Source organism: Prenolepis imparis, unplaced genomic scaffold, assembly GCF_030444845.1.
Source record: "Prenolepis imparis isolate NDT839.2.m4 unplaced genomic scaffold, iyPreImpa1.0 SCAF_6, whole genome shotgun sequence".
Lineage (NCBI taxonomy): Eukaryota > Metazoa > Arthropoda > Insecta > Hymenoptera > Formicidae > Prenolepis > Prenolepis imparis.
The window spans coordinates 6,006,146-6,021,481 of NW_028141164.1; the positions used below are offsets into that span (position 1 = coordinate 6,006,146).

A 15,336-nucleotide genomic window follows, 5' to 3' on the forward strand; every position below is an offset into this window, starting at 1 on the left:
TTTGATTCTGAAAAAAGGCAACTCTCTTTTTTCCATTGATTTTTACAAAAGGATATTTTTTTTCACCGCCAATAGGACATAGCGGGAAAAATGTTTATTGTGAATTTATTTGATTAAAAAAAAAAAACACTATTAAATAATCTTCTACAGAATAATTTTACGCTTACTGTGCAATTTTTCTATCTTTGTTAGAAGCTTATAATAATTTTTAGCATTGTATCAATTATCAATTTTTTGAATAAGAGCACTTGCAGCTGTTGTTTGTGTGATGTTCAACAATTACGCTAATCGCAAACCAGAGATTTGCATGCTGAAAAAAAATTTGCTACACTTTCTCGGATTCGACTTTGTCGAATCGCTGACCTGCTATCGTGCGTTCGTTTCACTTGCAGCGACGGCTTCCAACAGCACGAAACTTATTCGGAGTCACACAAAACAGAGGGAAAGGAAGATTAACCTAGTGACTGGACCGACACTGTGTAAGCCCTATACGTCAATCCACCAAAAATCTCCGGCTTATCCGGCCTGGCTTATCCACTAATTCGGAGTACACAACCTGTCAGTGAGATAAAAAGAGGGGAAATTCTTTGACACTTTCTCATTCCGCGTGTATCTGAGTTTCAGTAAATACAAACTTCTCCGCGGCAAAGAAAATTTTGCCAAAGTATCGTAAGCGCTTATCGAATATTCTCAAGTTTATCGAACTATACATGAGAAGGGTTTGCTTTAGCATTGGCAATCGCGTACAAAGCGCACTTACAATCGGGAAGAAAGTAGCGCGAGCAACGTAAATGCTGTATGTAAACTAGATACACGTAACATATTGCTTTTTCCGAAAGAGAACGATGGTATTCATGATAGTTTAGAGCCAAGTAGCTAAGAAAGAGAGAATGCGAGTCACTCTCTCTCTCTCTCTCTCTCTCTCTCTCTTTTTTCGGAAAAACCAATTTTATATACATAAATCAATCATCTTTGGGTGATGTACTTTTTTGTCACACACATTGTCATTCGTCACATTCACCATCTTTTCTTGCTCTGCTTCATCGCATTGGGTTCAATCACAATTAACGAGAGACCTGTGCGACAATTTTTTTTTTTTGGAACAAAGATAACGGTATAAAAGCGTCTCTGTGTGACAGAATACGAAGGTAGAGATTCAGCTGGGGTAAAAAGATTCACTGTTATTCCATTTGCATCCGTTCTCACACGTGCGAGAGCGATAGAGAGATTTTATACAAGATATACGCGAACAAAAACACACCCTTTCTCGTAAAGCACTGTCAGCAGACTGTTATAAGATATATACGCGTGTGCTATATATATATATATATATATATATATATATATATATATATATATATTCCCTCGCACAGTGAGAAATTGAAACGTATTTGACTTGCAGGCGGGATCCCGCGGTTTCCCCTCTTAGGTTCTCGGGATACGAACGTTTATATCTTGATACGTTCTAAAAGTTTCAGTAAAGTATACGAGAGATAGAGAGCGCGGGGACACAAGAGGTCCGGATCTCGACGACGATGAGGGTGAGTGGGAGAGAGGAAGAGACTCTCTCGCCAGCACTCTATTGAAAACAACGGAGGCGGAAGTTTTCTGCCTCCGCTATGTTTCTAAGTGACGAGAAACGCGCTATATGGTAGGACAACATACTCGAATCGATAAGAGCGCGCTGAGGTACCTATATCGGCCCACTACGTAGTTGGATATAACGAAACGAAAGACCGGATCGCGAGGGTTTGCTCTGCACGCGGAGCTCGCACATTCATTTGTACGCTTGAGAGAGCCCGCAATTTTCCACCTGCACAGATCGACGTTCGCGCGACAGCTGCGTCTCGCTATCGAGCGCGTTATGTATTTAGGAGCGTTAGAATGATATATCATATGAAAGACAGGATTTTATTCTTATTTTATTTTTTTTACATATATGTAACGTAAATTTTTAGACGTAAAAAAATGAAAAAAAAATACTCGTGCACATTCGCTACGTTATGTTAAATTTATAAGAGATTACTAAATTTCACAGTCAAGAGTATCTTTGTACGATAATGCATAGAGATATAGAGAACGCATTACCGGCGATCCACCGGTGTTTCTTTCAAATGGCTCGACTGCATTCGCAGCATTGTGGAGCTTAATTACTCTTCAAGCGCACAATCTACCTCGCTCCATTTTCATGTTTACAGTCCGGTCGTATATTCTGCAATTAGCGATGGTCATCAGACTAATAACATTTGCGAGATTCGATTCAAATCAAAACGCTCTCGGATTCGTAGTGTTTATAAGCACGTTTATAAACGATGTTTAATTGAAGCTGATTCCGAAACAAAATTGATCAGATTGATTAACTCTCCGAGAAAGATGCGTGGCATTTAAATCGAGTCATATCTAATAATCGTGCGCTATTGATTAAATATATATATTTCAAATTATTTTTACGTATATGCACAGCTGTGTGTGCTCTATTTTTTCGATAGATGGAGATCAGTGCTTGCAAATAGATGAGAAAGTCGGGATGCCTTTATTATTTTTTTTTTAACGCAGCTATATTGTTCGTCGATATTATTTACGTAGAGAGCATATAAATTACGTCTAAGAGCTAGTTACGTAATTATCTTGAAGCACTTGCAGTTGCCACAGAATTTACGTGGGCGATTTTGCATAATGGACGCGTTTTATACAAAGTATGAGCCCGAGCTGTTCTCTAACAGTTTGGAAATTCGGCGAAAGTTTACTATCCCAACCCCGGACCGTGTAAACTACATACATCGGCAGCGTGGAAACAATGGATAGTTAGACGTTCTTCCTCTTGTGTTGTGTCAAACATTGGATCTTAAATTCTCGACCATATCGATCGAATTCGCGCGAATTATTTATGCATGTAAAAGAAGTTTTGTCGAAAACATCTCGTTGTTACGATTCGCGAGAGATACGCTACTATCTTGTACCTACTATGTTTCGCATCGTTGTTTTCACAGTTCACTTCGCTTTACGAGTCCGACATCGTGTTAATAAATAGAGGTAGCGTACACACAAAAAAATATGTAGGTGTTTCTTTCTTTTTTTTTTTTTTTTTTTTTTTTTTTATTTCACGATACCATTCCCTGTATATCCGAGAGATAGGCGTGTATTGTTCGCTCCCTTCGCGTATGTTAAAAGACGGCTTTAAAACTCTCAGCGCTTCGCCATGGTTAAAGCTCCGCTGTGGCCGGTGCTTTTCTACGTCAGGGCGAACACCGACGTAGAGAGTCCACCCTCTACGACTCTTACTACCCTCTCCGTACGCTTTGAGGCGCGGATGCGCTGGGAAAGTAATCTGAGAGCTCGGTACACAAGACTCTCCCTAGATCCGTCTCATTCATAATTTACAGGATACCGGAATACTGGGACGAGAGAGAACCGCCATTCTCGCGTTTCTGTGTACTCCGTCCGTCGAGTATCTAGTCTCTTGCTGTCTCTTGCATTAACTCAATCGGCTCTTGCGTCTTATATTTCGTCTTTTCTTATACTTTACGTGTACTACGAGGAAATTTTTATCAGCGTCATTATATTATGATTTCGCAATAATTAATTTTCGTTTTACTCGAAAAAAGATTCTCGAAGTGATATAAAATATAATTATTAATATTTACTGGTTATTTTTTTTTTATCGATATAACTCGTATTTTCTGTTGCTATCTCTTTAATATTTCTTTACATTGCAACGAGTTTATATATTTTGTGTTATATTTGATACTTTTAATTTCATGAATTTTGTCTTTCTTTTTATCGTACAGCGTAGAACGTTATTGTTATCATTATTCTGTTTTTAGATATTTATTACTGTAGAAGTTCTGCGAATAATATCAGTCGGACATTTGCTGTTCACATCTGACAATGAATTTATTAATATTATTTTTTCTTATAGTAATTGTTTGTACAAAGATTATAGATTTTTTATTTCCTTTTTAAAAAATTTACATTAATTAATACTTTTAAATTATTAATTTTAAATTAGCAACAAAATTTAGCGTTAAGTAAATTTCTGCGAAACATGTTAATGCAGTTCTAGATTTATGTTTGCATGACCCAGTAACATTCTTGCGCGCTACCTCTGGAAAGAACGTTCGTTATATAATACGCGAGATGAATAAAAGTAAAGACAGATGTTTAATTTTGACATAAGAGTATAAAAATGGATAATAAGCTTGATTCGTACAATTTATTTTTCTTCAATGTGTATTTCGCTTTATTTTTATCAGTATTACGTGCTGCGCGTTTTCGGAGTAGTTTCTTCAGAGAACTTTGATCTTTTTCCTAAACACATGAGAATAATAATTCTGTTGTCACGTTTCGTACAATTCCGCAAGGTGTATCATCTAATTACGGATATGTTTTTGTTGATACCGGATCTCGTCGGTCGCCTGTACGAACCGCAGAAAATCGAGACGTAGATTACCGTGACCGAAACCGACCCGAGTCTGTATCATTAGCGACAGCGCAGGCATCGAAATTCGCTTTGACGGAAATTGGGTAACGCGACCACTATCGTGCCATTAAATGCCAGAGTGTAGTGTGTAGCTTTGCGTGCCATGCCAAATGTCACGGAGAATACACTACTCGATAAAGGACAGCACGTGGAAGCAATAGCGAAGATAATGATGTTTCTCACTGATAGTGTTATCACGATGAAAGAAAACTCTCACTCTGTAGTTTCATCGATCTTTGAAACTTCCTCTTTGTGTACACGACATATCTCTTCCGGTTGTTTTGCAGATATCTTTTGTATTTGTTACGCGAACTGAGATGATTACACAAGCTATGAATTCATTCGAATAATAAATAATTTATTGTATATATCGTATATTTGGCAGATATAAAAATATTAACAAAATTTTTTTAAATCGATTGTTTTCTCACCTGCTATATATATGGTCCCTTTAAAATATTTGAGAAATTTTATTTTTATCACGTCGCAATGCGAGACTGGAAAATAGAACATTTGCTATTTCCGTGAGAAATACACAGAGTATTCCTCGAAGAATGTGTGAATTTCAACTTTATGAGGCAACCAAAGGGATAGAATTTTCACTTGCATTTCTAAAATTAAATTGGACAAGATCCTGTTATTTTCTATATCCGAGCATTACCTTCCATTCGAGCAGCTATGCCGCTTCTTATTTCGGCTTCCGGTATCTATGACACAGTGAGAGAGAAAAAGAGGAAGCGTTCCGGGGTTTACGCTTTAAATAGCAGTCTCAAGCCGATCTAATTACTTACGAGACTTACGAGAGGGTGCACTCTCTGCGCGAACTGTATAGTTTCTTCGTGTCGTACACAAGACCCTCGCCGAGAAATTTAATTAGTCAGATATCGGGCGACTTGCCGCTTGTCAAAACTCTCTTATCGGACTGTCTCCGTGATTCCGCCTTTCGCCCGTCGTCGTATTGTCGTTCGGATTTCTCGACAGATTGCGGACACCCGTACAACTGCTCTCGGCTTGTTCCACTTCAGCCAAGCGGCATCGATATGCCGCTATGCTATCTTTTGACGACCGAATCTGACAATAGGAACATGGACCAGAACAGGATTCTCGCATTCCGTGCTTCCATTTGAAAAATATATAGACTGTTCATTTTATTCATATAATCTCCATTTTTTTTTCTTGTCTCTCGAGTAAGAATTAAAAAAATTTTTTTTTTAATTCGTTTACAATATAGAGATGATTCGACTGAATCCGCAGTTACGGGTTCTTATCTACCATTTGCACGCACTCTAATCTCATCTCTGCTTAAACGGTGTGCATACATTTATTTTTAATAATTCTAGCAATTTTTTGAATACGAGATGCAAATAACGTTTGAAAAAAAAATAGTAATAAAAAATTGCACGATGGATTGAGTTATCATTTAAAATTATATTCGTTTACGTCGTAAAATTTTTTCGCGCGCTGTGTGACACGCTGGCAATTTCACTAAAAATTTAATCACCGCGATTGGAAAAACAAAAGCGGGTTTTATGATAGGTATTATATCATACTAGCGTGACACGTTGCATTATACATATCATACATGTGCGATGTCTTATTCTGAACGTGACAAGAAAATCTCGCGCGCGATGCAATATATCCGCGATTTTATTATATTGCGCAAGTATGATAATCCGGGCGTTATACGCATAAATGCACGTTGGATATAATGGGATAAAATTTCAAGTATCGAACTGTAATTTCTAGATCCCCCGCGGTCTCGGGGACATTTTTCTCTCCGATACCAGCTGTATAAAACGAGATTACAAGTTTAACGGACATCGTTAAAGAATCCTAAAGCGAACGTAAAGTAATTACACGCGGATGCAGCGCGAGAGCAACCGAAGGAGGTGAAAGGGATCACGAGTATTAAAGTTTTGTAACGATCCTCTCATGGCGCGAATAAAAATTGCAACGATTTGATAACGCGCGATCGATGACCCCTCCCTTCATAAAAGCAATTTAATTATAATTATCCCGCCACGTGTATTTGCGTAAGCGTGTATTCATATCGCATTATTAGATAATAAGTTGATTATCGATCGCCTTTCGATTATTTAGCGACCCAATTTGAAATGCGTAAAGCGAACGCGCGCGCACGACTGGCCGGAAATGTCAATGACAGACACTACAGTTGATTGCCGCCGTATGCCATTTTGCGTCTATCACGAATACAAAATCTATTCACTCGATCAGCGCAATCTCGATTTTATTTAGAGATCTATACCACATTTTCACGTACAATGATCGAAATACGTTTTCATGAAATGCGCTTTCTCTCGCCCCCCATTATAGACGATATTGTGTATCGAGTTAAGACATTTTTGTTTCAGCGACGGTCGATTGGTAGAAGGAGATCAAATATTGGCGATCGATGGGCAGCCTTTAGACTCGAACATCTCTCATGAGCAGGCGATCTCGATTCTTCAGAAGGCCCGTGGTCTGGTTGAGCTAGTCGTAGCAAGAAGCACCCAAGGTAATTGCAATCCTGCCAATCCGCTTATGCTGAAAATTGAAATCCCCCTCGTAGTAGTTTTTGCGATTTGCAAAGATGTTTGATTTGCAAAGGAAGATCATATCGTATCGGACAATAACATAATTGTTGTTGCGCGCAAATCGCGAATGTAATGCATCGATATTTGCTGCAGAATATTCAAATCATTTATAAATTAATATTTTTATATGTAGATTTTTTAAATTTGTATTTTTCCTCCACACACATATTTTCTCTTTGCAATTTTGCAAATTTTCTTTAAAAATAGCGAACGATATCGCGCACACATGTAGTAAGAAAAAAATATCTAAAATTATTATGATAGCTTCTCAATGATGCTATACGGTATTCGTGTTAGTATAAATTTTGATCCTCGTTGAATTTCTCACGTCGCGGAGAGTTAAATTAGTTTCGCTAACTTTTTTTTTCAGCTCGGTCATTGCATATGGAACAGAGCAAACTCGTGCTAGATTGCCCATGCGTGTACGCGATGCGAATAACGCAACCACTTTGCGAGAATGTCGCTTTACCGCAATGTTAACTTTTATTATTTTATACCACGGAATTTCGTAATGTGTTAACAATTTCGCAAAGTTGATTCGAAATTCGAGCATCCCTTCGTGGCAAGTGGGTCAACCTCGCATATTTTTTATGAATTTATTTTTGAGAATTTATCAAAGTCAATTGTTTCACGAAATAAACAAGATCGTTAATTATTATTGAAAAGATTAAATGATAGGAAGGGTTTTTGCTTATTCAATAGATGTTTGAGAGAGACTCTTTGCAAATGAATAAATTGTTTAGTCTAGACATAGATAGAGAAAATATATATCAATAATATATCAATGATATTAATAAAAAAATTGTAAATACAGCTTTAAATATAATTATTTTTCAATACTATCTTATGCTCGAGAAAAACATTGCAACTCTAATTTATATAATTTTACATTTTTAATATTTTTATTTTTATTGTAAAATTGATACATAAAAGCAAGTAATGATACGAGTAATTTTTCTGACAAGTTACAGTTTCGCGATTACAATAGTTTTCAGTGGTACTATACGATATATGGTACGTCATGCTTGAAGGAGTTAAATAATGGGCGGAACTGTGTGTACGCTGTTGACAGATGTTGGAAGCTCTTTGCAAACAAATAAATTACCTCGGGATCTAGTTTGACACTGATAGAAACCATTTATTGACGGTATCAATGATCAATATTGCAACATTGCAAGTGTACTTTTCAACATTTATTTTCAATCAAAATTAATTCGCAATTATTTTTCAATGCTCTCTCTTATGAATAGTGCGCTCAACAAAAGTCTCGAAAAAGGTACTCTAATCTAATGTGACTTTACATCTAACCTTTTGTTCCTATTGTGTAAAATTGATGCGCAGAAAATTGTGATACACACAAAAGAAAATTCTATCGTACAAGCAATTTTTCCGAAAGGTTACAGTATCTTTCACTGATTGCCGTATTGGTATGATATATGGCACGTCACGCTCGAAGGAGTTAAATAATGGGCGGAACCGTGTACTTGTTGTTGATAGACGTTGGGAGCTCTTTGCCAACGGATGAATTGTCCGGTGATTCGAGTTCGACAGCGGCCGCAGGAGCAGCGTCGTCCATCGTCGGCGGCGGCGGCGGTGCCGCTGCTGGGAACAACCAGACAAGCTCTGACAAGGATCAATCGGTGTCAGCGTCGTCCACCGTCGTTACACCGGGACCGACTCCGAAGTCAAGCCAACCGGCCAGCACCACTTCGGCGGCGACCCCGACGCCCACACATACGCCAACACCTACGCCGACCTCGACACCGGTACCTGGAGGCCTTGTTATCGAAAGGAGTCCCTCCGCCGTCAGCGACGCCTCCAAGAGTGGCTCTGACATGGTGGTGAGTTGCCGTTTTCTTTTTCTTCCTCTATCTGTTCCTTCTTCATCCATCGCCGTTCTTTTATTTTTCAGAAAGCTTTGTGTTGTTTATAAACCTTATAATTTATAATACTGCGAGAATTATCAGTCGTTTGTTGCAACTTTAATATCTGTTTGATTGAAGAAAAATTCATCGTGGATTTTTTAAATTAAGTAATTTAAAATCTTATCTACTATATATAAAACTCGTTATATTTTTTTCTTATTTATAATCAACGCATTGTCCCAAATGTACAGAAATTAGATTATAGATACTAATATTCCTCCTCACAAAGTCATACATTTTTATCTCCGATTTAACAATTCAATTTTTTCTCTCTCTTTCTTTCTCTTTTATTCTTTCTCATTTGCTAAAACAAAAGATCCCGAGATCTTTCCTCTTAACAGAGACTATTGTGCTGAATACTTTGCTGTGTTCCTTTTCCCGTGTAAAAGGATGTTCCTCATTGCCTCTTAATAAGCACGCTCCTCTCTCGATAGCCTTATTTTATAGCTGTAGCTCATAACTCGGGCTTTTCAAGCACAGATTGTCTTATATGGCAAATTCTGCAATCTCCCTCGGACTCGAGGGTACTATGGACCGAAAGAAGTATTTACGCTGGAGTCGGTCGAGTGGCGACACGCCGATAAAATCCCGATCAATAGCCCTGACATAATTGGCCTCATTTAGGCACCCTTCCACGCGACACACCTTTTTTTATTCCCCTGCTAGCTTCTGTCGCGATAATAGGAACAGTGGTGAGGCTATGACGGAAATAGAATTATTGGTACAGCTTTGCCGGCATCTCGAGGCAATACATTTCTCGCCAATAATATTTATCTTATATCTACTATTGGATACATTTCGTAGAGACGTTGAGTAGTATTTTTCTATGAAATATTATTATATCTTTTAAGTTGTATTTTTAAAAGAATATATTCAGGATTTTTTCTTCTTGCAATTTCTTGTCTACCCGATCGTACTTTTAAAATTTTAATCAAACAGTCAATGAATATGCAATAAATAATTTTAACTCTTCTTTTTTTACCATCCCATTTAATAATTCTATATTTACGAATACATTATTATTACTCATCTCAGCTAGGCAAACAATGGTTTCAACGATACGTCAGACATGATATACGTATTAATATATATTATTGTATTCATATGTAAAATAATATACATGTATCAACATGTTATATGAGCGCGCTTATTGAATGTGCCTTGAAAAACAATTCTAAACAGTTAATTGCCGTAGTTTATTCCAAGCTATTGATTATCTGGGGGAAAGTTTTCGATCAGCCGTTGAACGAATGAAACGTAGCGATTTCTCCCGATTTCTCGACATTCGATATATCTGGATCGAGTGGTTTTTTTCAATCGTAAATAAATTGGGCGCCCATTCGCTTTACCCCTGCTTCTCTTTTCCTCTTCCCCTGTCTTCGGGCGCGATAGCAGCAGCGGCTGGTGGCTGCGACGGAAATAGAATTATCGGTAAAGAGTTTCGCCGACGCCCTCCGGGCAATACCGGTTCTCTACAGGCAAGGTTTGCGTGATCTTTAAAATTTATCGTCCATTATCGGCGAGAAACTGTGGAATCGTTTATCCTCACGGCGATGCCATTTCGATGGAACATTTAATCGTAACAAATTGACACTTTCCCCGTCCGAATTAAATCTACGACTTTTTCTCTCTGTGTGTACCACCGGCTTTCGATGTTTTCGTCGCGATTAATTTTATCCGACGAAAATGGAACGAAATACAGATTAACACCGTCGTTGCACAAAGTTTACACAAAAGTCTATTATTGATTTTAAAAAAATCTATGTATCATCGGCGATATCAGTTAATGGCGAGACCGCTCATAAATAACGCGAATTTAAACGGAATTGAGTACGAAGCAAAGTTTCAGGCATTTAAATCAAACGTGACTTGAAATATTAACTCTTTTATTTCACATTTCGCGGCTTCGTGAAAAAAATTACGATAATTATAGGAAAAGATATGTACGTATTAACAATTTTTAATATTTATCCGTGTTTATGAAAAATATTAAGAGCTTTAAATAAACATCTGTCAAATGCATTATTTATCGAGAATAGTATAAAAACGATTTTGACTCCAGCAAATTCTCAAAATATTTAATTGTACACATCTACCTGTGTATTTATCTTTCTATTGCCATTAAGCAAATATTATACCTATCCACTGGCGGATCCTGGGAAAGGGTAAAAACCCCCCTTGCAAATTAAAAGAAACAGTTTTGCTGAATTTGCTTAAAAAATATAAATAAAGAAAAACAAACATTAAAGAGCTATCGACGTCAGGATCCGCTAGTGTATATATATAAGTATAAGATACACTGTAAATTATACTCATTACGCATTCAAGGAGTTAAGTAGAGATTAAGTCAGACATAGGACGAAAAGATGAGATAATTTCATTGCACGAAAATAATTAGATGAAATTCTTTATATCTATATAATATATATATAATATATATTATATAGATACAAAGAATTTCGCTTAATTTTCGTACAACAAAATTATCTCATCATTTCGTCCTATGTCTGACTTAATCTATACTTAATTCCTTGAATGCGTAATGAGTATAATTTACAACGTATCTTATACATACATATTGTATATATTATATAGATATAAAGAATTTCGCCTAATTATTTTCGTGCAACAAAATTATCTCATCATTTCGTCGTATGTCTGACTTAATCTCTACTTAACTCCTTGAATGCGTAATGAGTATAATTTACAGTGTATCTTATACTTTTATATATATATTTTACATATATATATATATATATATATATATATAAAAGTATAAGATACACTGTAAATTATATTCATTACGCATTCAAGGAGTTAAGTAGAGATTAAGTCAGACATAGGACGAAATGATGAGATAATTTCATTGCACGAAAATAATTAGATGAAATTCTTTATATCTATATAATATATATATAATATATATTATATAGATACAAAGAATTTCGCCTAATTATTTTCGTACAACAAAATTATCTCATCATTTCGTCCTATGTCTGACGTAATCTATACTTAATTCCTTGAATGCGTAATGAGTATAATTTACAGTGTATCTTATACATACATATTGTATATATTATATAGATATAAAGAATTTCACCTAATTATTTTCGTGCAACGAAATTATCTCATCATTTCGTCGTATGTCTGACTTAATCTATACTTAACTCCTTGAATGCATAATGAGTATAATTTACAGTGTATCTTATACATACATATTGTATATATTATATATATATAAAGAATTTCGCCTAATTATTTTCGTGCATGAAATTATCTCATTATTTCTCTCATCCTATGTCTGACTTAATCTATACTTAATTCCTTGAATGCGTAATGAATATAATTTACAGTGTATCTTAGACTTATATATATATATATATTTTATATATATATTATATATATATATATATAATATATATATATATAAAAGTATAAGATACACTGTAAATTATACTCATTACGCATTCAAGGAGTTAAGTATAGATTAAGTCAGACATAGGACAAAATGATGAGATAATTTCGTTGCACGAAAATAATTAGGCGAAATTCTTTATATCCATATAATATATACATTATGTATGTATAAGATACACTGGAAATTATATTCATTACACATTTAAGGAGTTAAGTATAGATTAAGTCAGACATAGGACGAAATGATGAGATAATTTCGTTGCACGAAAATAGTTAGGCGAAATTCTTTATATCTATATAATATATACAATATGTATGTATAAGATACATTGTAAATTATACTCATTACGTATTCAAGGAGTGAAGTATAGATTAAGTCAGACATAGGACGAAATGATGAGATAATTTCGTTGCATGAAAATAATTAGGCGAGAAATTCTTTATATCTATATAATATATATATATATATATATATATACACTGGCGGATCCTGGGGGGGGGGGTTAACCCCCCTCCCTGCAAATTAAAAGAAACAGTTTTGCTGAATTTGTTTAAAAAATATAAATAAAGAAAAACAAACATTAAAGAGCTATCGACGTCGTTGATTCTGGAATAAAAGCTAATCATGAAACCAAAAATATTAAATAAAATAATTTTGCAAACCCCCCCCCCCATTATGGACATCAGGATCCGCTAGTGTACCTATCTATTCGGCGAAGATCGGCGACTTTCTCGGAGATAATAAGATGGACTAGAACTTCCGGTGCTGTCAATGAAAGTCGATCGATGGTAGAACTTTACTCTGCCAATTATATATATTATTATCCGCTCTATCTGCATTATTTAATGAAATCCATTTTTCAGATTATCTATTTTCTTAGCAGTTATTAGATCGGTAATTTTGATTTATAATTTGCTCAATGTTTTATCAATCGTTTCAAAAATAAAATGTCTCTTGTCTCATACATTATTAATGGAAGTTTCTCTGAAATTCATTGATATGACATTTAATTAAATTTGAAGAAGTAAAATACCAACTGACTCATTTTATATTTTTGCTAAAAAATATTCTTGTCACTTTCTACTAAAAATATATCTGACGAAAATATAACTAGTTTTATAAAATTATATATACGATATGAATAATATAATTTAAATTAATTGAAGTATAAAAATTGCTGGAACCTTATATTATTTCTCTCGCTTTTAAAGATAAGAATAGAAAGAATATATGGCAGGGAGAGAGAACTTAATATATATTCGGCATTAACGGATTGATTATCGGTTTCTTCTTCCGCTTTTATATGACGAAGAAAAGTAATCTGGACATCGTCTCGCGCGCTTCGCGTCAGATATGAAGCGCAATGCGGAGCTTTACTTATCCCAAAACTAATTTTGAGCCGCGTGAGAAACGATTACCGGATATATACGAAGTTCGGCCGAAGAACATTATGTATCTTTAATGACGCTGACGTGACTGGAGAGTCCGAGAAGCCTTGAAACCGCCGCGCATCTCTTTCGCCATGAATTTCCTGCTTCGCTAACCGCGCGTGTACGGCTGCGTGTTTAATCTTTCATTAATGTAAGTGCGCATACATGCCGCGGGTGCACGCGCGCGTTTGTACGACACCCGCAATGTAAATCACCCTCGGCCTTGTCTATCCGTCTGCCTCTTTCTCTCCCTCTATCTCTCGATCTCTCCGTTTCTCAGCATCCGGTTTCGATCTGCAGAAGAGAAGCGGAGGGAGAAAGAGAACATGGATTTCCGACGAATCCCGCGATGTATGTACGTTCTATATATATTTCTTGTTTGCACGGACCAATTACCGGATCATAAAAAATTTATCGGATCGACGTTGTAACGAGCCAATAACTCCGCGTCCCCCTCTAATCCGAGGAATAAAATGCGACCGCCGCGCCGGGAAAAACGCTTTAATTAAATCCGACCGATTGTCTAGTGTCTCGGTATGCCGCTCGTAATAAATTGGAACGCGGCTAGACCAGCTTCAGAGCTCGATGCTTGGCTGCTAGCTTTCGAAACTTCACCCTCCCGATAACCAACAGCCTCCTCGTCTACTACTTGCATATTTTAAAGCATTCGGTACTGAAAGGATTATTCCGCGCAATAAGTGCGCTCTCTAATATCGCTTTGAATGAACGGGGCAGCAGAGATCCTGGCACACAATTAAATCTCATTACTTTTTCGACAATACCACAATATCGATGATACCCGGAGAGATGTGAGCGATGAAAAATTGATTGAAAATCTTGCTACGATTTACCCCTTCCTCCCTCGTTCCCTTCTCATCCTCACCTCCCCGGACGATATGAGCTATTGTGCCCTCTGTAAGAGCTCTATCGGAAATTGGAACATCAATATTAAATAGCTCGTTAATTGTGGCCGTGAACGATAACGAAGCAAACTCTGGAGGACTGTTCAAATTTAATGACCTAATATATATTGCCAGCAGAGATTAGTGCGACGCATCTACTTGTTATTGTATTAATTTTAAACAAAAACTATTGATTAAAAATTAAGGAAACATCATATATATGCAAACGATTTTTATAGATTTTTAGTTGTATAAAAAACTTATACATTATTTATTTACATATACATTAAAACATATACATTATATATTTAAATACTTTTATAATTAATAACTTTGCAATTGTAATTAACAATTTTAGAGGCTAAAAAATAATCGAAAATAATAATAGGAAATAATTAGGAAAGTTTCAGGGTATATTTTAATAGTAGAAAGAAAGCCGTTTAAATTAAGTCAGCCTTTACGTGAAATATGTTAGCATGACAAAACCGAATTTCTCATTGTTAGCGAAAAGTCTCAAATAATCTTGTTCGTTTCGTTAAGTTCGTTAAAATATGTCACGGTAGGGCAGCTGCTGCGCGCCATCATTA

General features: G+C 36.0%; 1 protein-coding gene across 5 annotated transcripts in view; it reads left to right on the forward strand.

Moving 5' to 3' along the window:
• The window catches only part of LOC145937677 (multiple PDZ domain protein), a 95,200-nt gene that overhangs the window by 33,479 nt on the left and 46,385 nt on the right, over positions 1 to 15,336 (forward strand). For all 5 annotated transcript variants that reach the window (XR_014425605.1, XM_083040887.1, XM_083040885.1 and 2 more), the window contains 2 exons: positions 6,853 to 6,995; positions 8,572 to 8,915. Coding sequence is in view for 4 of the 5 variants with exons in the window: in XM_083040887.1 (XP_082897013.1) it covers positions 6,853 to 6,995; positions 8,572 to 8,915 (487 nt within the window). In the remaining variant the exon portion in view is untranslated. The remainder of the gene's footprint in view (positions 1 to 6,852; positions 6,996 to 8,571; positions 8,916 to 15,336) is intronic.